Source organism: Salmo salar, chromosome ssa03 (assembly GCF_905237065.1).
Source record: "Salmo salar chromosome ssa03, Ssal_v3.1, whole genome shotgun sequence".
Classification (NCBI taxonomy): Eukaryota; Metazoa; Chordata; class Actinopteri; order Salmoniformes; family Salmonidae; genus Salmo; species Salmo salar.
The window spans coordinates 23,870,884-23,896,268 of NC_059444.1; the positions used below are offsets into that span (position 1 = coordinate 23,870,884).

The following is a 25,385-nucleotide window of genomic DNA, read 5'->3' on the forward strand; positions in this document are numbered from 1 at the left end:
ACAGCACCACAGCCTCATTCTAGGGATGTGTCCCAAATAGAAGCCTATTCCTTTTATAGTGTACTACTTTTGACCAGGGCCCATAGGGCCCATAGGGGCCTGGTCAGAAGTAGTGCACTATGAAGGGATGAACTGGGATACAGCCTAGCTTATGTTGACAGCATTGCAGAGAGGTTACAGTAGACCTACCTGTGTAACTCATGTAGTTGTTGTACGGTGTGTCCTGGTAGAGCGTTATCCCACAGGTGTCGTTTACATGGCCAGGGTCATGGCAGGCCTTTGACTTTGGTGTAGGAGCTGTGTCTGCACATAAGTCTCCTGTCTCCATGGAGGGAGTGGTCTCCTGACAGGGGTCATCACAGGACTCCCGCTCACTGACCCCCTTGAAGACATGATACAGTCCAAAGATATGGCCCATCTCATGGATCATTGTGTTATTGTGTCCGACAGTGCCAAAGTAGGATGGATTGAGCACCATTCCACCTGTGGATAGGATCGGATGATATCGTTGTCATGTTACTACTCTAACAAAACTCAACAGGTGGTGAGATAGCTGAAATAGTCTGCCTTTGTTGCTTCCCAAATAGTAGGTGGTATTTCTTAGAGCCCGTAAATAACTTCTATCCCAGACGATGGATCTAGCTCCATGATCACAGTGGGACATACATTTTTTGGGGCGAAGATGAATCAGACACAATCTCTATTTATGTCTATTTCATTCACTGTGTCAATGTTTTTTGTGTGTTTATTTACTAGCTAGTCAAGCTTGCCATCTCAAGCAAACAATCAAACACATTTTGTCTGACAAGCTTCTGAATAATAACATGTAACATTTGGTTTTATAACTAACTAATGTCATAAAAACCTTAAACGATGTGACATTTATAACAACTTAGACATGAGGCAACCCTTCAGCAGTTTTAACTCAGCATGTATGAAACAAGTATAGTGCTATCCCCAGAAATAATTTGCATAATTTCTTATGATGTAATTTATGGAATATGGAAGCAGTGGTTATTGCCCATTATTAACTTTAAGAGCTGGAATAGAATAAAAATGCTATTTGTTTTCTAATTAGAAACACTATTCAATTTGTGAGGACATCCGCTGGGCCGTTGAGACAACTTCACTTTAATAGCACATTTATAACCTGTAAATATTGACAGATGTATTTCAGGGTTCTGCTTCAACATTCACTTCGGTGGAGAATATTTTCTGGTACAATTGAAGTTAATTGGTAGAGGATCCTCTTGTCAGATGAAGACTTCCTGACCGTAAGTCCTGATGGGACTCATTAAAAAGGTTCTCATGGTTTGTCCTAAGACATAAATCATCAGGTCTGGGTAAACATATAGTGGGCTCGAAATGATTGACACCCTGATAAAGATGAGCAAAAGTGACTTTACAAAATAAATAATTCAAATACTGAGCTATATTATATGCAAAACAAGTTGGGAAATGATTTTATTTTATACTAATACAATTGCTCAGAGAAAGAGATGTTGTTTAACAAGTAATACTTTTTTCTCAAAATTATTGACACCCCTGTTTTCAATGCCTTTCAATACCTCACCTTGGATTTGAAACTTTGATCTTATGGGGCTATTTTGCTTCCACTGGTCCTGGGGCCAAGGTCAACGGCATCATGAACTTTACCCAGTACCAGGACATTTAAACCAAAAACCTGGTTGCCTCTGCCAGGAGGCTGAAACTTGGCCGTAAGTGGATCTTCCAGCAAGACAATAACCCACATCAAAATACACAAATAAATGGTCAATTGGTTAAAAAATATCTACACATTGCAATGGCCATCTCAGTCTCTGGACTTGATACCCATTGAAAACATGTGCTTTGAATTGAACAGGGCAGTCCATAAGTGCTGACAAAGGATATCCAGGATCTGGAAGGATTCTGTATGGAGGAAGAGTCTAAGATCCCTCCCACTGTGTTCTCCAACTCATAAAACATTTTAGAATAAGGCTCAGTGCCCTTATTCTCACAAGGTATTGAGGTATTGAAGGGAATTCATTTTATGATTTTGAACCCTACCTTTTTGAGAGAAAAAAGTATTACTTGTAAAAAGTATTACAAAACCTCTTTCTCTAAGCAATTGTATAAGTATAAAAGTATACAATTTCCCCAATTTTTTGAGCATACAATATAGCTCAGTATTTTTGCTCATCTTTATCAAGGGTGTCAATCATTTCGGACCCCACTATATATATTCCTGTGTCATCTGATATACAAGCTTGACAGTTTGTTACAAAATAAGACTGTGAAAAGTAACTACACAACTGACACTACAAAGTCTCTCTTCTCTATTACAGTCGTGGCACCACTGCGTCTTTCCCCGTATCATTCATGGCTTTGAGTGAAATATCCTCAATTCTGGGAGCTGTGGGGTTCAAAGAGGGGAGGGAAACCTGCAAGACGACGGTCCATCAGGGACACATCAGAGAAAGCCCAGCCCAAAACACTGACTGGCTTGTTGATGCAGTTCAACCCTGAGGACGAAGAAAAGGACATCTGTGCTGGAATACTCCGCACGCCATCCCCAGGGCCCATAATGAATGTGCCAGGAGGTAAGACACAACCCAGAGGGAACACAACAACAAACCTGATTGAACAGAGAATAATACTTTAAAGGGGTTTCACTCCCCGGCCAAGCACTCTTTGTGAGTGATTTAAAGCTCTTCAGTAGATGGAAGAGAATACACAGAAGAGAATAGAAGACTAAAGGATAATTTACAAGAAGCAACTTGACTGTAACATAGTACAGTCTTTTTTTATTTGGTAGGGCAATTTCTTTAGTAATACACAGCCAAAATAATACCAGCCAAACCAATTAGAAAAAGACCTTCCCACTTCAGGTAAAGTTTGGATTTATGAAAGAGCTGGATGTGAGGAGAAAACTCTTAGCTTTAATGAGTACTTAAACAGTCAAATGGGCTGGCAGCGATGTATAAATGGCAAAAAGGCATTACCCTGGCATTTATGGTTTTTGTTTGGTTGTTGTTGGGATTGTCTTTACAGTGGAAAGCCCTAATGATTAGGAGGCAATCTGCCGGGAAATCTATGCACGCTACAAGTGTTTTCTTTTATACCCAGGATTAAGGCTCATTAATCTTGTTACGGCTAATACTGAGAACAAAGAGCGGAGGGCAAGAGATGAGGATAGTGAGGGGGAGAGTGAAGAAGGAAGAGAGTGAACGAGTGGGAGGGAGAGTGAGAATGAGAGGGGGAGAGAGAGAATCTTAACCAGATTTTGAAGACAAGGGCAATGCCTACCTGCACCTCTTCTGCTTTTTACTTTGGTGTAACTTTTACTGACCACAATCCAGTGGACGTTAATGTAATCCAGTTTGGCATGTTTTAGCATGCATATCATTTTGAAGGGATTGTGTAGCTCAATGACTTTTGTGTTTGATTCAGGTAAAGACAGAAGGAAGGGGTATAGCAGTAGCTTACCCTGATGGTTGAGGGCCTCCTTTGCCCATGGCCAGGTTGCAGCCCCTGCTAACTCTTCACGGGCTGAGTTGTTGGCAAAGAAAACATTGAGGGTGTCTGTGCTGCTCAGGTGCAACACCTCTTTCAGTTCCTTTACACTCATATAGGCTCTGCAGCAGGGAGAAGAAGTATATGGCATTAGCATTTATTTTTTCTTACATTCCCTGCTTTTAATCTGGGTCAATTTGACAGTTTGTTTTCACAATCCTTACTCTAGAATATGTCACGTAAGTTTTCTTTTATGCTGTTATAGCAGGAAATCCTTTGCACCTATCACTGGCCCATTCGTTTGAAATGCCCTTTTGAAACCTGCCAAATAGTCTAGCCCATTAATTGAACCCCCTACTGTTTCTTGGATGTGTACCACCCAAGAACTGACCAAGTGTAGCCTGCCTTACATTCAAGTTTCATTAAACAAGCAAAAGCTGTGCCAATCTGCTCCAATTTATCATTAAGTCAAATGAGCTTCATAATGCATATTCATAACATATAATCCATACAGATGGATTGTTTTTAATAAATCATTGATTGTTTATGTTGAATTCTACATGTTGAAGCACTGTTTTGGTTGATATAATCCATTCAGTATAGCTTTGGACAACATTCAGTCTGTTGAGAAGTCTAATATTCATAAACAAACTTCTTACAACACTGGCACTCCAAAAAAATACATCTGGAAAGGGGGTATTACATTGCCTACTTCCTTAAATAAGTGTTATACCGCACAAATTTTATAGAATTATGTTCAAAATCATCTGTGTTTCTTGGATAATCTGAACTGGGACTGTAGAACCGTACTCAAAGGCCATGTATCTTTTTTCCATTCTGTTCATGCTTCATTTAAACTCTGATTCTTTCATTGTTGGAGAAAAAGTGATTTTTGAGAACCACCCAGTTTGCCTTGCAAACGGATTCAAACCACCAATTCTGGATCCCCTCAGCAGCAGGGGAATATCCCAGCATTAATGGCTAAAATGTCCTCCTCGTTTTTCCTTTCACTTTCTTATGTTGCCAAAATCTTCATGTACCTGGCCATTCCTCATGGCTGTCTCTCTGTCTGCTTGAACAACACATTTGTGTAGTGACAGAAATTGGCTAGGGATTGAGTTCTATTGCCGAGCTGCAGATACCTGGACCATAACTCAAACAGAAAAATACCAAAAATCCCAGAGCCAAAGATAAAATTGTACACTCCACAGATGCCATCAAAATGTCATCCCTGCATTAATTATTCTAAAACTCTGGATTGCAGTCAACAGATTGCACTTTTCCAACCAGCTCAGGTCAAGAGCCTTTTAAAGACCTGCGCTGCAGATATTCCAGAGAGCCCTGTTTTATGAAGCATTTGCATCTCTGGTGGATTCGCAATTCATACAGTTTTAGTGAAGGGTAAGGGGTAGGAAAAACTTTGGCAAGTAATAAAGAGAGATTACATCATTGCAAGCTATAAATCAGAAGTCAGTTCTACGCTCATGCCTTCCTCACACTTAATTTTATATCTGTCTAGGGACCTGGCTTTTTAGCTGCTGTTGTTGCTCTTTAAAGTACAAATACCATCCCTCCCTCACTGTGCAAAACAACACACTGACTGACTGCACTCCAAATGTATTATTAGTGTCCAGGTAATCTCAGCAACAATATTGCTTCAAATGAAAATATAAACCCCAATTTAACATATACAGTTGAAGTCAGAAGTTTACATACACCTTAGCCAAATACATTTAAACTCAGTATTTCACAATTCCTGACAATTAATCCAAGTAAAAATTCCCTGTCTTAGGTCAGTTAGGATCACCACTTTATTTTAAGAATGTGAAATGTCAGAAAAATAGTAGAGAGTGATTTATTTCAGCTTTTCTTTCTTTCATCAAATTCCCAGTGGGTCAGAAGTTTACATACAATCAATTTGTATTTGGTCGCATTGCCTTTAAATTGTTTAACTTGGGTCAAACGTTTCGGGTAGCCTTCCACAAGCTTCCCTCAATAAGGTTGATGAATATTGGCCCATTTCTCCTGACAGAGCTGATGTAACTGAGTCAGGTTTGTAGGCCTCATTGCTCGCACATGCTTTTTCAGTTCTGCCCACAAATTTTCTATAGGATTGCGGTCAGGGCTTTGTGATGGCCACTCCAATACCTTGACATTGTTGTTCTTAAGCCATTTTGCCACAACTTTGGAAGTATGCTTGTGGTCTTTGTCCATTTGGAAGACCCATTTGCGACCAAGCTTTATCTTCCTGACTGATGTCTTGAGATGTTGCTTCAATACATCCACATAATTTTTATTCCTCATGATGCCATCTATTTTGTGAAGTGCACCAGTCCCTCCTGCAGCAAAGCTCCCCCACAACATGATGCTCCCACCCACGTGCTTCACGGTTGGGATGGTGTTCTTCGGCTTGCAAGCCTCCCCCTTTTTCCTCCAAACATAACAATGGTCATTACGGCCAAACAGTTATATTTTTCTTTCATCAGACCAGAGGACATTTCTCCAAAAAGTACGATCTTTGTCCCCATGTGCAGTTGCAAACCGTAGTCTGGATTTTTTATGATGGTTTTGGAGCAGTGGCCTCTACCTTGCTGACATACCTTTCAGGTTATGTCGATATAGGACTCGTTTTACTGTGGGTATAGATATACTTTTGTACCTGTTTCCTCCAGCATCTTCACAAGATTCTTTGCTGTTGTTCTGGGATTGATTTGCACTTTTCGCACCAAAGTATGTACATCTCTAGGAGACAGAACGCATCTGATTACTGAGCGGTATGACGGCTGCGTCATCCCATGGTGTTTATACTTGCGTACTATTGTTTGTACAAATGAACGTGGTACCTTCAGGCGTTTGGGAATTGCTCCCAAGGATGAACCAGACTTGTGGAGGTCTACAATTTTTCTTCTGAGGTCTTGGCTGATTTATTTAGATTTTCCCATGACGTCAAGCAAAGAGGCACTGAGTTTGAAGGTAGGCCTTGAAATACATCCACAGGGACACCTCCAATTAACTCAAATGATGTCAATTAGCCTATCAGAAGCTTCTAAAGCTATGACGTCATTTTCTGGTATTTTCCGAGCTGTTTAAAGGCACAGTCAATTTTGTGTATGTAAACTTCTGACCCACTGGAATTGTGATTCAGTGAATTATAAGTGAAATAATCTGTCTGTAAACAATTGTTGGAAAAATTACTTGTGTCATGCACAAAGTAGATGTCCTAACCAACTTGCCAAAACTATATTTTGTTAACAAGAAATTTGTGGAGTGGTTGAAAAATGAGTTTCAATGACTCCAACCTAAGTGTATGTAAACTGTATATAATCTACAGGAAATTGTAGCTCATTTTAAGCAGTCTATGATACTTTGCAACGCATAGGAAGCTCGGAAATGCACAGTATATCAAGATATATAATCAGTGGAGGCTATTGAGGGGTGGACGGCTCATAATAATGTCTGGAATGGAGTAAATGGAATGGCATCAAACACATGGAAACCATGTGTTTCATGTATTTGATACCATTCTACTCATTTCACTCCAGCTATTACCATAATCCCGTCCTCCCCATTTAAGGTGCAACCAACCTCCTGAGCTATACAGTACCAGTCAAAAGTTTGGACACACCCACTCATTCAAGGGTTTTTCTTTATTTATACTATTTTCTTTGTATAAAATACTATTTTCATTGTAGAATAATAGTGAAGACATCAAAACTATGAAATAACACATATGGAATCATGTAGTAACTAGAAACTTGTTTAAATCAAAATATATTTGACATTTCAGATTCTTCAAAGTAACCACCCTTTGCCTTGATGACAGATTTGCACCCGCTTGGCATTCTCTCAACCAGTTTCATGAGGTAGTCACCTGGAATGCATTTCAATTAACAGGTGTGCCTTGTTAAAAGTGAATTTGTGGAATTTCTTTCCTTCTTAATGCATTTGAGCTAATCAGATGTGTTGTGACAAGGTAGGGGTGGTATACAGAAGATAGCCCTATTTGGTAAAAGCTGAAATAAGCAAAGCGAAATGACAGTCCATTACTACTTTAAAATATGAAGGTCAGTCAATCCGGAAAATGTTAAGAACTTTGAACGTTTCTTCAAATGCAGTCACAAAAAACATCAAGCGCTGTGAGGAACCTGGCTCACATGAGAACCGCCACAGGAAAGGAAGACCCAGAGTTACCTCTGCTGCAGAGGATAAGTTCATTCGAGTTACCAGCCTCAGAAATTGCAGCACAAATACATGCTTCACAGAGTTAACAGACACATCTCAACATCAACTGTTCAGAGGAGACTGCGTGAATCAGGCCTTCATGGTCGAATTTCTGCAAAGAAACCACTACTAAAGGACACCAATAATAAGAACATACTTTTTTGGGTCAAGAGACTCAAGCAATGGACATTAGAACGGTGGAAATCTGTCCTTTGATCTGATGAGTCCAAATGTGACATTTTTTCTTCCAAACCCTGTGTCTTTGTGAGACGCAGAGTAGGTGAACGGATGATCTCTGCATGTGTGGTTCCCACCATGAAGCATGGAGGAGGAAGTGTGATGGTGTGGGGGTGCTTTGCTGGTGACACTGTCAGTGATTTATTTAGAATTCAAGGCACACTTAACCAGCATGGCTACCACAGCATTCTGCAGCAATACGCCAGCCCATCTGTTTTGCGCTTAGTGGGACTATCATTTGTTTTTCAACAGGACAGTGACTCAACACACCTCCAGGCTGTGTAAGGGCTATTTGACCAAGAAGGAGAGTGATGGAGTGCTGCACCAGATGACCTGGCCTCCACAGTCACATGACCTCAACCCAATTGAGATGGTTTTGGAAGAGTTGGACCGCAGAGTAAAGGAAAAGCTGCCAACATGTGCTCAGCATATGTGGGAACTCCTTCAAACTGTTGGGAAAGCATTCCAGGTGAAGCTGGTGGAGAGAATGCCAAATAGTGTGCAAAGCTGTCATAAAGGCAAAAGCTGGCTCCTTTGAACAATCTAAAATATTAAATATATTTTGTAATTTAACACGTTTAACACTTTTTTGGTTACTACACGATGATTCCATATATGTAGTAACCAACTACATGATTCCATATGTTTAATTTCATAGTTTTGATGTTTTCACTATTATTCTACAATGTAGAAAAAAGTACAAATATAGAAAAATCCTTGAATGAGTAGGTGTGTCCAAACTTTATATGTATATAGATGGTCTATTGATCTCTCACATCTGTGAAATGGATCAGACAACATACGCAAGTTTAGTATTTCTACCTACATGCTGTGCACTATTAAACAAAAAATATATTATGGCAATACATCATGCATTTTGTTTGAAACGCAAATAAGCCTGCCTGTCAAAATGAATAGAACGGAGCGGAGGAGACTTCTGCTTTCATTGTTTAGCCATAATAACTGTATACTTTGGCTTCTCTTTCCATTCCCAGTTTCACTTGCTTTCAGAAACTGTTCCAGAGTTTAAATTTGTGTGCCTTGAAGACAGACACTTAAGGCCTCTTTAGTAAATCAAGATATCGCTAATTAGGCGTTAAGCTCCCAAGGTCTCTGTAGAGCCTCAATATCATTACCGTCATTATCGTTAAAAACTCACAACATGCACAAAGTCCCATAAATACAGGGGCAGGCAGCAAAATACATTTTTGGTTGCGGTAGCTAAGGAAGGCTAAGGATGACAGAGACAAAACCCATTTTTTTCTTTGGCAGAACTAGTAAAGAACATCATTATAAACAGATTAATTTAATTTGATATTAGATAGAAGATTGCTCTGCACCCCAAAATGCATAAAGGTATTGCTTGTGACTCATTACTACTGTATATCTAAACGGGACAACTGCCCAACGCAGCAACTATTCATATTTTTTTCCTACTTACTAAAGTAATTACAGATATAAGAGCACAGGTATAAGAGTACCTAATGTAAAGTTTTACAGGAAAAACTCATAGACCAGTGATTTCCAGGAGCAGGGTTGAGGATTCCTGCCCCAAAAAATGTTTAAGAAAATATCTCACCTGTCTGGGGACTCTGGGTCGAAGCAGGTCTTCAAGACATCCGTGCCTTCCGGATCACAACAGTCTCCATCATCGAAGTCATAGTGGATGCTGTTGCACTCTGTGTTGCAGACCCCGTCCCTCCTCTTCCAGTTGTAGCAGGGCCCCAGGCGCAGACAGTCCCCACCATCGTGGCCCGTCAGTGGGTGGTCACACTCCGCATCACAGTGCCTGTTACCAATCTTACTGATCCAGCAGTTGCTTAGGATGAAGCGCTGGCGTAGAGATGTGTTCTGGATGGTATGCGTGCTCAGCTCCAAGCTGATGTTGTGGGACCGGAAGGCTTCGACAAGTGCCTGGTGCTGCTGCTGGATCTGGGCCTGGGAGACGGTGGGATGACTTCCGTCGTCGTTACAGATGTTGACAATGCGGTAGCGGATCCTCTTCTCTGTGCGCAGCTGCCAGTGGTTATTGTAGCCGAGGATGATGTCTGTGTTGTCACAGGCTGTTAATCCACAGGGAGGGGGCACAAAGGGGGATACATGTTCCAGCTCAGGGATAGGGATAATGACTATGGATGGGTGGTAGCCATCCTTATGAGGACTCCAATGTTGCTCTACCTCAGAGAAGTCAGCCCAGAGAGCGAGGTTTGGTTCCCTCTTATCAATCTGAGAGCGCCCTTTCAGGAGGTCCTCGTGAGTGCGAGGAAGCACCCATAACACAATGCCCCCAATGTGCCCTCGGAAGTTGTGCCCAAGGTCTGACTGGTCCCCACCGAGAAGAAGTGTTCGACAGGTCTCCATGAACGGGCTGTAGAGGTTACCAGACTGCAAACGGCTCTCCGCAACCTTGGCACCATCTATGTAGAGGGTCATATTGTGACCATTGTAGCTGGCCATCAGGTGAGTCCAGGAGTTAGGGTGGTAGCGCTGATGCCCATAGATAGTCGTTGCTTTGGGAGCACGGTCGGTACGAAGTGTAAAAAAGAATCTGGCATCTTTTCTCCCCCCGGGTTCTACTGTCCGAATACCTACTGACCATCCTTTCTCACTTAGGGAGTAGGAGCAGTTGTCAAAAACCCCTACACAAAAGGAAGACAAATATTATTTTGTAAAAAGGCATAAACATTGAGCATCCTCTTCCAATGTAATTAAAGCCAAATTACCCAGAGAGTTGAGGGGTTGAAGGTATTTCCCTAAACGAAGGCACTGAATTCACAGCTGTTTTTCAGAAAGAGAGACTCACATCTGGCTTCCAGATGTTCTATGCCGGGACAGCTAAAGGTCAGGGAACCCCTTCACCTTCCTTCCATACACACTGTACACACAAAAACGTGGACATTTTTGGGATATTGAAAAGAAAGCTGGGAAATTGTATGAAAATATCCCTCAGGAGGGTTGGCCAATATCATGGTTAAGCATTTAATTCACTCAAAGTAGTGGTTACAACACAGCATCTCTGCCAAGTAAAAGTTTTGATACTGTATTATTATCTGGCAACAGTAGATAGGCAGATTTATACGAGTAGAGGATAAAACTAGTCTGTAATTGATCTGTTAAAATGTTAATTTTGCCAATCAAACCCAGTTCAGGAATTAATTATTTTAATAGAAAAAATATGTGATAATATAATTGTGGAATAAACTCATTTGTGTAATGTCACATAAGGGTCACTAAAGATTGAGGCCAAAGCTTGTAGGTCATGATGAATATAAGTGACATGTGACGAGGATATACAAATAAAATAAAAAGGGAAACTGAAAGGAGGTGGAAACATGAGCACTTCCCAAATGAGGAGTGTAGCTTCACTCTTAGCAAAAAAGGTTCTATCTAGCAGAACTCTTTGAAAAACCCGTTTTGGTTCCAGGGAGAACCCTCTTAATTCCAGGGAGAACCCTTTTGGACTCAATGTAGAACCCTTTCCACAGAGGGTTTTTATATTGAACCCAAAAGGGTTCTGTCTGGAACCAAAAATGGTTCTACCTGGAATAAAAAAAGGTTATCCTATGGAGACAGCCGAAGAACCCATTTGGAACCATTTTATCTAAGAGTGTATCTACAGTCCTACTAAACACAACTATTAAGTGTTGCTATTTTCAGAATTGCAATTGCATAGATAGATAGGTTGGTAAGGGGGGTTCTATTCTCGATGATTCTTGGGCAGGGATTCAATCTGATCACACATGTAGGCTATGCACTTTTTAAAGGCACTGTACCCGCGTTCGCGGCGACCGCATTCACGGTAAACGCTGCATATGCCGGTTCAACCGGAAAATGACCTTTAAATGGCACATAGCTGACAAAGCGCGATCGGATTGAATCCTGGCCTTAATTGAGCAATTGTACCCAGCTGCTTCCTCCAGTCCTGGTTAAAAGACAAGGATGAAAACCTGCAGGCATTGTGGCTCTTGTGGACTTGTGGTTGCCTAACCCCTTTCAGTAGCATGTTAGTTTAACATATGAGAGGTCCCTGGTTCAATCATTGATCCTGGCTATTTCCCACATCATTCAATAAATTACATCCCAATCCAAATAATACTGTGATTCTTTTCTTGATTTTCTACATTCATGCAGTGAAATAATGAATAATGAATTGCCTATATCATATTGCCTTCAAGCCTTAGCCTTATTCTGCTGTTGGACTAGAGTGGGTATATTGCCTGCAGGATACGAGGAGATTACACTATCAATAACAATTTTATCTATATTGAACCTCCACATAAACCTTGCAATTCAGTTTACTCCTCCTGTTTGAAGTTTTAAACTAGACTAGACATCTTTGATTTATCCCACCTCACAGACAGCAGCGGAAACGGCAAAACTTCAAGGCTTGTAAAAAGGAATTTAGTTTTGATATTAATCCAATGATTGGGACAACTTAAAATGTATTAATTGAACTTTTCATCACATGTGGCTATGGATATATTTGCTGGGTAGCCTATGACTAAGCATTAACCCTCTCAAAACGTGACGTCAAAACAACAAGCCTGCAGGTGGCGGCCACTAACGTTGTTTCAACGTCATTTGTCAACGTATTGTGACATGGAATCTACATTATGTGGAAAATACATTGGATTTGCAAAAAGTCATCAACTGTTGTTTTGAGCGTGAACTTTCAACCACAGAATTATGTCATCGTGGTAACCTATTTTCAACTTAATACAAACCTGGTATAAAATATGTTGGATTTGTACCTTTGAAACAACGTCAGAACGTCAAAGTTATATCCATTATCAGAAAAAAACTATTGGCTGGGCAGCACTTCCTATTGGAGAGTAGATTTATCTACAGGCCTAGAGTTTTTTAAGCTTTGGTTGATGTTAAATGTAATCTTCAAGTTAATAATGAATAGGTTAGATTCAAGCCTCCATTTCAACCAACATTTTAAGTTAAATAATAGGACTAAATCAAATCAAACTTTATTTAACGTGCCTTTAAAGTTTGATTTGATTTGATTTAGTCCTATTTTTAACTTAGATTTTTGGTTGAGATAGAGATGCGATTCCAACATATCAATTATTCATTTGTAGACTGGAATTAAAGTCAGACTAAGTCAGTGGCACAAAATATACATCTCCTTCAAACGTTAATATTTGGTTGTGTTGACAACCAAACAAAATTCACATTCACTTTTTCAATACAGTAAATAGCCTATTAACTTGTCGACATGTTAACTATGAGATGTTGGATTCACATCCCCAACTAAACCAAAAATAAAAGTTAAAGAATAGGATTAAGGCAGTGGCTCTGATTAAACTATCCAAGGATTAGATACATCTCCTTTAAATCTTGATATTTGGTTGCATTGTCAACCTAACATTTCGATAAGACTTATGTAATACAGTAAATAGCCTATAGTTAAGGCTATCTTACAAACACATTTTATTTAACCTTAAAATTAGTAACGCATCAATGGCCACATGTTGAGATAACAGTAACTAGAACAGTATTAGTATGTAATTATAGAAAGCATGCATGTTCAAGAAAGCATGCAAAGGTTGCAGGTCTGTGGAGATCTACCGCAGGTCTGTGGAGATCTACCACAGGTTGGTGGAAACTTAATTGAGGAGGTATCAAATACATCAAACACATGGTTTCCATGTGTATGATGCAATTCCATGCGCTCCATTCCAGCCATTAGTATGAGCGGTCCTCATCACTGCAGCCTCCACTGAGATCTACACAGTATAAATATCTGTGTAGAATCTCGAACTGCATTGATCATTTGCACTATGTACTTTTAATGTAAACTACAATCCAGGTAATTTGGTTGTGCTATTTGATGAAGAACAGTAATAACACATTAAGTTGTTGTATAAATACAAAATATCTAACATTGTATTCCCATTTGAACTTTTTTGTGCTTTTAAATGGTTGAAAGTCCAGTGATAACACATTTAGATGACAACTAAACCAAAAATCAAAAAATTTTTTCCCCATTGGAATTTGGTTGTGGTTTTAGATGGTTGAAAGCATAGTGATAACATTGGGAATTCAACATACTCCTGGCTGTCTTATTGAGTGGTGAATAAAGGTTAAAATCTCATTGATCAATGTCTCGCCCAAAAATGACCCACATTTCTACGTTAAAATTACGTGGTGTGCCCAGCGGAATTTCACCCCTTAATAACCCATTTGCACCACATAACGGCTGATTTCCCAATTCCTCTCATCTTCCCAACCATGTCATTGAATTTGATCCTTTTTAACAATTTTAACACTTTAACAATTAAATGTAACCATTAAATTAATATATTAATAATGAATTAAACAAACCCAGACATGTTAAGTCTGAAATGCAAGATAAATTGTGTCTGCAGTGTATTCTGAGAGAGAGAGAGAGAGAGAGAGAGAGAGAGAGAGAGAGAGAGAGAGAGACAGACAGAGAGAGAGAGACACACAGAGAGAGAGACACAGAGAGACACACAGAGAGACACACAGAGAGAGTCTTTTGTGGAATATCTCTCACCTGCTATGATGGCTGGGTTAGTCTGCCCACCCTCTGGTTTGACCCACAGTTCAACACTGAACTTGGCCCGAGGAAGCTCAATACCAGCTGCTGGATTGACCCTCAGTTGTTCCTTCTGTCCATTAAAGTACAAAGCAGACATCCACTTAGGGTGGACATCTGGGATCTGGGCACCCCACAAGATTCTGGCGGGGCCGGCGTTAGGTGGTCCCTCCTGATCCCCAGGGTAGTCCTCACTCTCAGCAGAATAGTCACTGTGCTGTCGAAACGTAGAGAATATCCCCCGGGAGTTGACTATGCTTTCAGGGAAAGCTGCCCGACTGTCTTCACCATTGGAGACTGCCGGGCTACGGCGGAACCTTCTGTGGAAGGTGGGCATGTCAGCCGTAACTCTCTGCTGCTTCTTGAGCGGCAACTGCTTGTGTGGGCCCTCAGAGCGCACACCATCAACCTCTGGTTTGTCATTGTCACTGTTTGAATCCACTGTCACCTCAGGCTGACTGGGAGGCTTTCTACTGGAGTCAAGGTGAGGAGAACTGACCATCCCCATACTCTTAACATGTCTCTCCTCCTTGTCTTTGGGTAGCACTGCCTCCGAGTTTCCCTGATTAACCTTCTTCTCACCATTGCCCCAATGAGAGGCACTATGCAGTCCTGGGTTAGAATTAGCATCAGAATTGCACCCACCTGAACAAGAGGACTTCTCAAGAGGACCTATATGATAGAGACCACTTTGCCTTGTGGTGTATCTCCTTGGGTGAGCCACTGGAGGGAGATGTAGAACTGATGCTGAGAATGTTACTTGTCTCGGCTGTCTAGTGGACCTGCACTGTTCACTTGCTAAGTGAGCCACTTCACTGTCAGCTCTCTGAGCCAATGTGCGTTTGTACTTTTGGATATGATCTGATTGAGCAGAGTTTAGCAACCATGTGTTGATCATTATGAGGACAACAGCCAGTAGTCTGAGACACAACATTTTGGAGTTTAGATTTGGAATTGATGTTTTGGAATGTTTTCAGTTTATTCCTTCTACGATATAAAAGTTGAATACACTAGCAACAAGATCCGATTTGATTAAAACACATATTCCATTAAATGATAACTGGGTAACTCTGTATATTTCTAAAATAATAGTATTAAAATAAATCCAAGGATTAAAACTTTTTAAGCAGATAGCCTATGTTTTGCATAAGCAATTGCCTATTTTGGTTTGGGCTGGTCTATTTAGTGCACTGCATTCAATGCCCTTTATTAAACATTTACTTAGACTAACACTTTAATTCACATGTGTTTACAAGGCAGGTTTGTCGCGCCTATTTTCCTCAGATGCCAGTTTTACTTCTAGACTTCAAAACGCCGCTAAATAGAATGCACTCAAAGGGGGGAACTGTAGCAGTATGTTACGTTGACAGCGCAAAATCTTCAGGCTATTGCATATTGAGGTTCAATTTATATATGGTTTATAAAAGCTTCTGGCTATTTTACCGGTCAAAGGAAAACGTCAGCTTGACTCACATCTAGCCTCACCTGCGCGCATCACATCAACTCGCCTTTGAAACCTGCTACACTGTAAACGGGTCATGCCTATTAAGGAAAGTGACGGTCAGAGCAGCCTGCCATGATGCCGCCTGATTGAACACAAATGATGAAACTACTGTATTAGGCTACTGTATTTGCAGCAACAATTTAGAATTTTGAATGAAATTTTGAAATATGTCGACGTGTTTGTCCAAAGAATTCAGTGGGAATTCTATTGTCACTGGTGGGTTTTCTCTTTATCTTCTTTCAGTATAGGCCCATTCAAGTAATGCTTTCAATGTTTTCATCCATACCTGGCAAAATAAAGGTTATTTCAGGTCTTGCCACCAATCTCCCCCTTGTGCGCTGTTTTCGATAGTGCCCGTTGTTGTTAACCTAACATTCACCCAGTGAGTAGAATGCAGGGGTGGCCAAAAATAATGAACAAGCTGGCTGATGCTTTTAAGACAATATTAATAATGCAAGGGCTATACTGTAAAGTCATATACAGTAAAGGTAAGCTTTATTGAAAGATTAACCTCAGGTGAAATTAAATTAAATGCAGTCATTAGGCGACACAATGGCAGAAATATAAGTAAGCTAACCATAAACTATTGTCTATTGTTCTTTTACTTGCTATTTCCTTTCTCTGCATTTAGTTGCAAAGTGACAATACAAGGTATGAGACAAGAGATGAGAGCAAGTAAATGGGAATCAGACTAAATGCTGATCCTGGTAATAGACTCTCCAAAGAAAAATAGTTCGTTAAATCACCTTCAAGCGCGCGTAAAGTCCTCTTGTATCCCCATTTGAAATTGTTAATATATTTTCTGCGCTGATGAACCGCCAGTCTCGCCCTCTTCCACAGCCTATTCACAAGATCAAAACAACGCGCTGAAACGTTTTATCTGTTACTTTCAGACTGACATCACTAACCCTGCCCCTACACACATACAGTAAGTGAGGAAAGTAAACCTCACTATTCAGGCAGTCACTCTACACACAGTTGACGTCGAGTTGTATGCACTGTCCGTCCTCCTTAACGGTATTCTTTGAGGCACTTTTATGAATAGGCTAGTGCACAACAGCCACTAAACAGTGATTCTGTCTGAGTCTCACACCATCTGAACACCACTCTCTCACACACGACACATCTGCTTGACACATGAGAAAAGTAGTTTACAGACACAAAGGATAAACCTATGTATTTAATTCAGTGGAATTTAAACGAGCATGCCTACATAGCCTAAATTGTTATGTATGCAGGTAAAGTTGGTATTATAAAAACTAGGGGTGCTCATGCTTGGAATCACTAGTGCTATATAATGTGATGCACCTGCAAACTGAGCAAACCAGAGTTGGGGGTCTTGAGGACGCTTGAAAACCTCTACAGCAGAAACCTGAGTTTTTTTTTTTTTTACTTCCTCTTTTTTTTTTACAGCATTAATACATAAGATAAACAAAAACAATTTTACTCTGATCTTGAGATTTATTTGCCAAGTCAACTCTAATTGCAATGGAAAATACCACTTGCATGTAGTTGTAACTTGCCTAATATAAACCATGTCCCAAACTTGAAATGAATTAGCTTGTTGCCACGGTAATAGTGTAAGAAGGGCTTTAACTTTAATGAGGAATATATGCATAATCTTATGTGGGAGTCTCTCTAAAGGTAACTGTGTTGATGACTTTGCCTTATTATACTATTTGAGATAGGACATTCAACTACAAAAATGGACTTGTACATCTTATTAAATGTGGGGCCCTTAGGTTGGCCCCTTTTTTTCCTTCATTTTTTTTTACTGCCATTATGTGTGGTTGAATTTGTGGGTTTTCTTCTCATGGACCTGTTGTCCAGGAATGAACTGTTCTTTAGAACTTTGATAAGACCAAGTAACTAACAAATTAGATGATAATGGTTTCAAAACTGTTGTAAATAGGCCTACTGTAATTGTATCTGGATATTGAAGCTGCTTAGCATTGGCCATATTGATGGGATTGTGGTCCACTCTACTATCAATCTTTCAGGAATGACACTACGGGTCTGCTATAGGAAGTCCCTGAACCATCTCTCCATGCTCACTTCTGATCGTGACCTGATCACGATCACCTGTCGACACTTCGACCACTAATATTGCGTGGGGCGGGTGACATGATTCTTTAGATTTGAACAAACTCATTTTGTTACAGTTTCTTTATTCAATTCTGCTTATTTCAATTTTTCCTGCAACTAAGCAATTGGTTAACAAACACGTAGTAGCCAGCTTGCATGCAGCCTTGCAAGTTAGTTTGAGTGAGATTCTTACTGATTAGGCTATAATGTATTTTTTCACAGTGAACAATGCCATTGTAATAATAAAATATTTCAGCTGTGCAGGTGTGTGTGCTACCAGTCCAACAGAGCTCGCAAAGTAATGAATTTGTACCATATCACTCATGTAACTAACTTACTAGAAATCATACCTCTTTATTGATCAAAACGTAGAATTGCAGCTGTTTTACGTCTAAACGCACCCATTTTTTCACCCCCACTGTTTTTGTCAGGTTCAATTTGCAAACAGCCCAGCTAGAAGCAACTGGCGGTTATGGCAGGGGCCCCTTAAGGGGTAAAAAGGTTCCTAACAGTGGGAGGCAAGAATTCCGCAACCAGCCTGAGGATCTGCCTGCAAAACATTCCTGCTTTTTATCAAAGTGCTTTGAGATCCAGCTGCAACGGTGTAAAAAAAAGTGAATGGCTGCTGCCGGGCCTCATCCCCCACTGCAAAGGACCTCTAGGAGATTATCCTTCATTTGAGCTTGCCCAACCCCAACCCCTATCTGAGTGACCAGAAAAGGAATGGGGGAAAATCCAACCTGATGTGCTGGATGGACAAATGGAGAGAGGGAGGGGGGGGGAGGGGGGACCCTTTCAAGAGCATTGGTAGAAAATGAAAGAGGGGGCCCACAATTGTTTGGAGGTAAATGTAACTTAAAGCCCCCATGCAGTCTTTCTATTTTTAAATCATCACTTTATGTCTAATAATTCATTGTGTGTGTTTATTTTTTTTTATATAACTCAAAAATATATGTTTAATCATTTATTTCCCTAAGCCACTGAACTGCTCAGTCTGTTAGGAAAAATATTTGAATATGAAATGTGATATTTACATTCACAGCCCTGATTGGCTGATAGGATGGTCTAGAGCCCAACCCTTCAACCCTTCAAAAAAAAACAACAACAAAGGCACATCGTATTCTACCTGTCAGTTGGAGCTGGAATTGGACCCTGAAAACAATGAACTTCCATAGGTGAGTTGGCTACCTTGTCATGTCATCATTACAGAAAGCATACATAATGGATCTTAATTTGCTATATCATTGTTGTACAGTTTTCAATAGGTCACCAGAAGATGCAGGGCCAGAACAGCCTGTTTGCATGGTGGACCATCCTGGCCTATACTCATTGCATTTTGCAATGAATAGACGTCAGATTATATGGTATAATCTTCAGTATCATCACAAAGTCTATTTAATAATTTTATGAAATAGACTTTGTGATGATACTGGAGATTTTAACTTATTTAAACAATATATGCGTAAACACTCTTCAATTACACATTTTTTATGTTTTCTGCTGTTGAAAATTGAACAAAGAAACCAGACTGCAATGAAAGGTTGTTGTCATTCAAGATAAATTCTCTTGTCAGTTATTTACATAACATAATAAACAGTCCGTAAACAAGGTTAGAATGAAAGTTTGTAAGTATTTGTTTTACATGTGCTCAAGGTGTTTCTTTGAGAGGAAAACAGATCATGGTGAAAGTAAGAGGGTGTTAGCTAAACATAATCGAATAGGAGGTATAGAGAAGCAACAGAGTAGTCATCGATGGTATAAAATAGAATCAAGTAGCGGTTTTATTTACATTGTCATCACAAGCTTTCTCCAACACTGACATTACTATAGTCAACTATAATCACATCCTATGACAGGAAAGATGGAAGAGTTAGTATTTCATACTTATTGCACCCACATTATTACACTTAGCTTCTTAACAAGAACATACTTGGCGGAATCTGTTGTGCTATGTGATGGTTGGAGTGAAAATCTACCGAAGAATAGATCTCCAGGAGGATGGTTGGTGAACACTGCCCTTACACACTGTACAAATGTGTTTTGAAATTGTCATACAGTCAATCACAGATAGCCCTGCCCGTTGACAATTCCTACAAATTGGTTATAGGGCATGGGTCAACTATTACACTCTCTGAAAGAAGTCATATATACAGTAGAAGTCGGAAGTTTACATACACTTAGGTTGGAGTCATTAAACCTCATTTTTCAACCACTCCACAAATTTCTTGTTAACAAACTATAGTTTTGGCAAGTCACTTAGGACATCTACTTTGTGCATGACACAGGTAATTTTCCAACAATTGTTTACAGACAGATTATTTCACTTATAATTCACTGAATCACAATTCCAGTGGGTCAGAAGTTTACATACACTAAGTTGACTGTGCCTTTAAACAGCTTGGAAAATTCCAGAAAATTATGTCATGGCTTTAGAAGCTTCTGATAGGCTAATTGACATCATTTGGGTCAATTGGAGGTGTGCCTGTGGATGTATTTCAAGGCCTCCCTTCAAACTCAGTGCCTCTTTGCTTGACATCATGGGAAAATCAAAAGAAATTAACCAAGACCTCAGAAAACAAATTGTAGACCTCCACAAGTCTGGTTCATCCTTGGGAGCAATTTCCAAATGCCTGAAGGTACCACGTTCATCTGTACAAACAATAGTATGCAAGTATAAACACCATGGGACGACACAGTCGTCATACCGCTCATGAAGGAGACGCGTTCTGTCTCCTAGAGATGAACGTACTTTGGTGCGAAATGTGCAAATCAATCCCAGAACAAAAGCAAAGGACCTTGTGAAGATGCTGGAGGAAACAGGTACAAAAGTATCTATATCCACAGTAAAACGAGTCCTATATCAACATAATCTGAAAGGCCGCTCAGCAAGGAGGAAGCCACTGCTCCAAAACCGCCATAAAAAAGCCAGACTACGGTTTGCAACTGCACATGGGGACAAAGATCGTACTTTTTGGAGAAATGTCCTCTGGTCTGATGAAACAAAAATAGAACTGTTTGGCCATAATGACCATCGTTATGTTTGGAGAAAAAAGGGGGAGGCTTGCAATCTGAAGAAAACCATCCCAGCCGCAAAGCACGTGGGTAGCAGCATCATGTTGTGGGGGTGCTTTGCTGCAGGAAGGACTGGTGCTCTTCACAAAATAGATGGCATCATGAGGAAGGAAAATTAGATGGATATATTGAAGCAACATCTCAAGACATCAGTCAGGAAGTTAAAGCTTGGTCGCAAATGGGTCTTCCAAATGGACAATGATCACAAGCATACTTCCAAAGTTGTGGCAAAATGGCTTAAGGACAACAAAGTCAAGGTATTGGAGTGGCCATCACAATGCCCTGACCTCAATCCAATAAAAAGATTTGTGGGCAGAACTGAAAAAGCGTGTGTGAGCAAGGAGGCCTACAAACCCGACTCAGTTACACCAGCTCTGTTAGGAGGAATTGGCCAAAATTCACCCAACTTATTGTAGGAAGCTTGTGGAAGGCTACCCAAGTTAAACAATTTAAAGGCAATGCTACCAAATACAAATTGAGTGTATGTAAACTTCTGACCCACTGGGAATGTGATGAAAGAAATAAAATCTGAAATAAATAATTCTCTCTACTATTATTTTGACATTTCACATTCTTAAAATAAAGTGGTGATCCTAACTGACCTAAGACAGGGAATTTTTACCAGGATTAAATGTCAGGAATTGTGAAAAACTGAGTTTAAATATATTTGGCTAAGGTGTATGTGAACTTCTGACTTCAACTGTATACAACTTTTTTCCCATAGCAGAACAATCTTGGGTCTATACAGTATATTACTCTTTTTCAGTACATGTGGTGGCTAAATCATGCCCTTTGGAAGATTTATAAGGAGTTGTCAATTGACAGGGGCTACTCATCTATCTGTGATTGGCTGTATGACCAATACAAGACATTGGTAGTGATTACAGGTATCTGACCTATAGGAGCTTTGTCAGTTGGTGCTGGGGCTATCTGGGCTGTAAGAACAGAGTGGTACTGCAGTCTGTGTAGTCCATTTGGGTCCAGCTCCGGGATGCCCAGGGAACCCATCCTGGATGGGTTGGGGAGCTTGTCTGCAGAAAGAAATGGACAGACAAACAAAATATGAGTTGCACTACATTGCAACCACTTTGATATCCATACCATAATTTGCTAGATTGAAATTGAATATTCACTGCCCTCTCCCACCTTACCTTGTGATTATAGAATGCTGTGACAGAAGAAATATTGGTAAGTGGTAACCCAATCAACAGCCCAAGGTACATTTTTTATTTGGGGATAGAGCTGGGTGATATTTTTCACAGTTTTGATGGTATGATGTTATTTGACGGTATTTTTATGTTTTTTTTTAATAATAAAATATGCTTTATGAGCAGTGCATGACCCTAGGGTTGCAAAACATAAATGATATGTGATTTCAATGGGGATTTCTCCATTCTGATTGTTTTATACTGTTCAATCCAACTTCAAACAAAAATAATTGACAGCATTTTCATACATTTCTGAAAAAAGTTATGTATAGAACGTTTGCCCCATAGCAGAACAACCTTAGGTCTATATATCATTTTCACAATTTCAGAGTGGTATTTCGAACCTCATAGTGTAGAAATAGCATCAAGAAAAAAAAAAAAGAAAAATCATGTTTTTAACTGCACTGGGCCTTTATTAATAGGTAATTTACCAAGTCAAATTATGTTGCTTTGCAAACACAGCAAAACTAGTGAAAAACCATTGAAATCAACAGTAAAGGGATAAAACATGTGTAGCAGGTGTGGGCTACTTGTTGTTGTGTGAGTAATGAATGCATTCTGGCTGTTTGTTGTAATTAAGAATTGGCTCCTTCAGAGAGGTATAGTGTCTCTGTTGTGTTTCAAATGCTAATTATGGTAGAAAGAAGGACACAAGAACAACAATAAGGTACTAATATTGTTTTTGTATGAGATGACAGAGAGTAGGTTCTATCTTGATGATGATTAAGTACCATAAACTTTCGTTTCTAAGCACCTTCTCACTTTATGCACTTTTGTACCTTTCACTTTTTAAGCATCATGGCAAAAAAAAAAAAAAAAATTGCACCTCCAGCCTCTGTTTTAGGATTTTCCCCAACCTTTTAACAATAAAACATTGCTTGGCATGAATTTGCTACAGTAATATACAAAAATATCATAAATAGAGATAAATGAATGCACATACAAATCAGATAGGTTGTTTTGAAAGGGAAGGAACAGGGAAGGATAAACATTTGCCATGGTGGTCCTTGAGAGAAACGAATGTATTCTACAAGATATCCAGTATTTTTCCTCTGCCTGAGTATGCCTTTTTCCATCTTAATTGAATTACACAGGGAACTGTTCATAAATCTGTTCCACAAGTGAAAACATTGGAAACATTATTTGCTGTGAATGCTGTGCAGGCCTACATGCACAATACTCCACTTTGACTGAATGAGAGTAGATATGGAAAAACAGGTCAACCAATTGCTTCTAATGTAAGAAAATAGATGAATGAATAAAGAGATTTTAGTATGAAGCGTGGATGGACAGAGATGGTTTGCTTGTCACGTGAATGAGCCTTGGTGAGGAGTGTGACAGAGGTGATCATGCCCTCTGCTGTGTGCTGTCAGAACTTCATGAGGCAGGTATGGTCACCACCACTAACTCCACAACTTGTCAAGACAACTTTACATCCAAAAAACATATAGTGCCTTCAGAAAGTATTCATACCCCTTGACTTATTCCACATTTTATTGTGTTACAACCTGAATTCAACATTTATTAAATCGATTTTTTCCCTCACACATCTGCACACAATACCCCATAACGATAAAGTGGAAAGAAAAAAATGTCATGCATTTTTGCAAATGTATTGAAAATTAAATACAGAAAATTCATTTACATAAATATTCACCTTTGGCAGCGAATACAGCTATGAGTCTTTCTGGGTAAGTCTCTCAGAACTTTGCACACCTGGATTGTAAAATATTTGCACATTTTTTAAATTTTTCTGTCTAGTTTGTTGTTGATCATTGCTAGACAGCCATTTTCAAGTCTTGCCATAGATATTCAAGCCGAAGTCAAAACTGTAACTATGCCACTCAGGAACATTCAATGTCATCTTGGTAAGCAACTCCAGTGTATATTTGGCCTTGAGTTTTGGGTTATTGTCTTGCTGAAAGGTACATTTGCCTCCCAGTGTTTGTTGGAAAGTATACTGAACTAGGTTTTCCTCTAGGATTTTGCCTGTGCTTAGCTCTATTCCGATTCTTTTTATCATAAAAAAACTCCATAGTCCTTGCGGATGACACACATATCCATAACATGATGCAGCCACCACTATTCTTGAAAATATGAAGAGTGGTACTCCGTGATGTGTTGTGTTGGATTTGCCAAAATATACTGTATAACGCATTGTATTCAGGACATTCAGGACAGTTCATTTCTTTGCCACATTTTTATTGTGTACAGGTTTCCTTCTTTTCACTCTATCATTAAGGTTAGTATTATGGAGTAACTACAATGTTGTTGATTCATCCTCAGTTCTCCTATCAAAGCCATTAAACTCAGTAACAGTTTTAAAGTCACCTTTGGCCTCATGGTGAAATCCCTGCCCGGTTTCCTTACTCTCCGTAAACTGAGTTAGGAAAGATGCCTGTATATTTGTATTGACTGGGTGTATTGATACACCATCCAAAGTGTAATTAATAACTTCACCATGGTCAAAGGGATATACAATGTCTGCTTTTTTTACCAATCTGTGCCCTTCTTTGCGAGGCATTGGAAAACTTCTCCAGCCTTTGTGGTTGAATCTGTGTTTGAAATTCACTACTTAACTTAGGGACCTTACAGGTAATTGTATGTTTGGGGTACAGAGATGAGGTAGTCATTCTAAAATCCTTTTACATTTTAGTAATTTAGCAGACGCTCTCAACCAGAACGACTTACAATTAGGGTTAAGTGCCTTGCTCAAGGGCACATCGACTGATTTTCCACCTTTCGGTTACTGACCCAACGCTCTTAACCAATAGGCTACCTGCAGCCATGTTAAACACTATTATTGCACAGAGTGAGTCCATGCATTATTATGTGACTTTTTATTAAGCACATTTTTACTCCTGAACTTATTTAGGTTTGCCATAACAAATGGGTTGAATACTTATTGACTCAAGACATTTAAGCTTTTCATTTTTTAAGAATTTGTCAACATGTCTATAAACATAATTCCACTTTGACATTATAGGGTATTTTG

At 39.6% G+C, this 25,385-nt stretch overlaps 1 protein-coding gene across 2 annotated transcripts in view; it reads right to left on the reverse strand.

Moving 5' to 3' along the window:
* pappa2 (pappalysin 2) overlaps nt 1–17,038 on the reverse strand; it is a 64,847-nt gene extending 47,809 nt beyond the window's left edge. Inside the window, exons 1-4 of one of the 2 annotated variants that reach the window (XM_014190627.2) lie at nt 14,480–17,038; nt 9,533–10,592; nt 3,469–3,617; nt 190–483 (exon numbers count right to left, since the gene is read on the reverse strand). In XM_014190627.2, coding sequence (XP_014046102.1) covers nt 190–483; nt 3,469–3,617; nt 9,533–10,592; nt 14,480–15,455 — 2,479 coding nt within the window. In that variant the 5' untranslated portion in view covers nt 15,456–17,038. The remainder of the gene's footprint in view (nt 1–189; nt 484–3,468; nt 3,618–9,532; nt 10,593–14,479) is intronic. The other variant, XM_014190625.2, reaches the window with a different exon arrangement.
* Nucleotides 17,039–25,385: the final 8,347 nt, after the last annotated feature.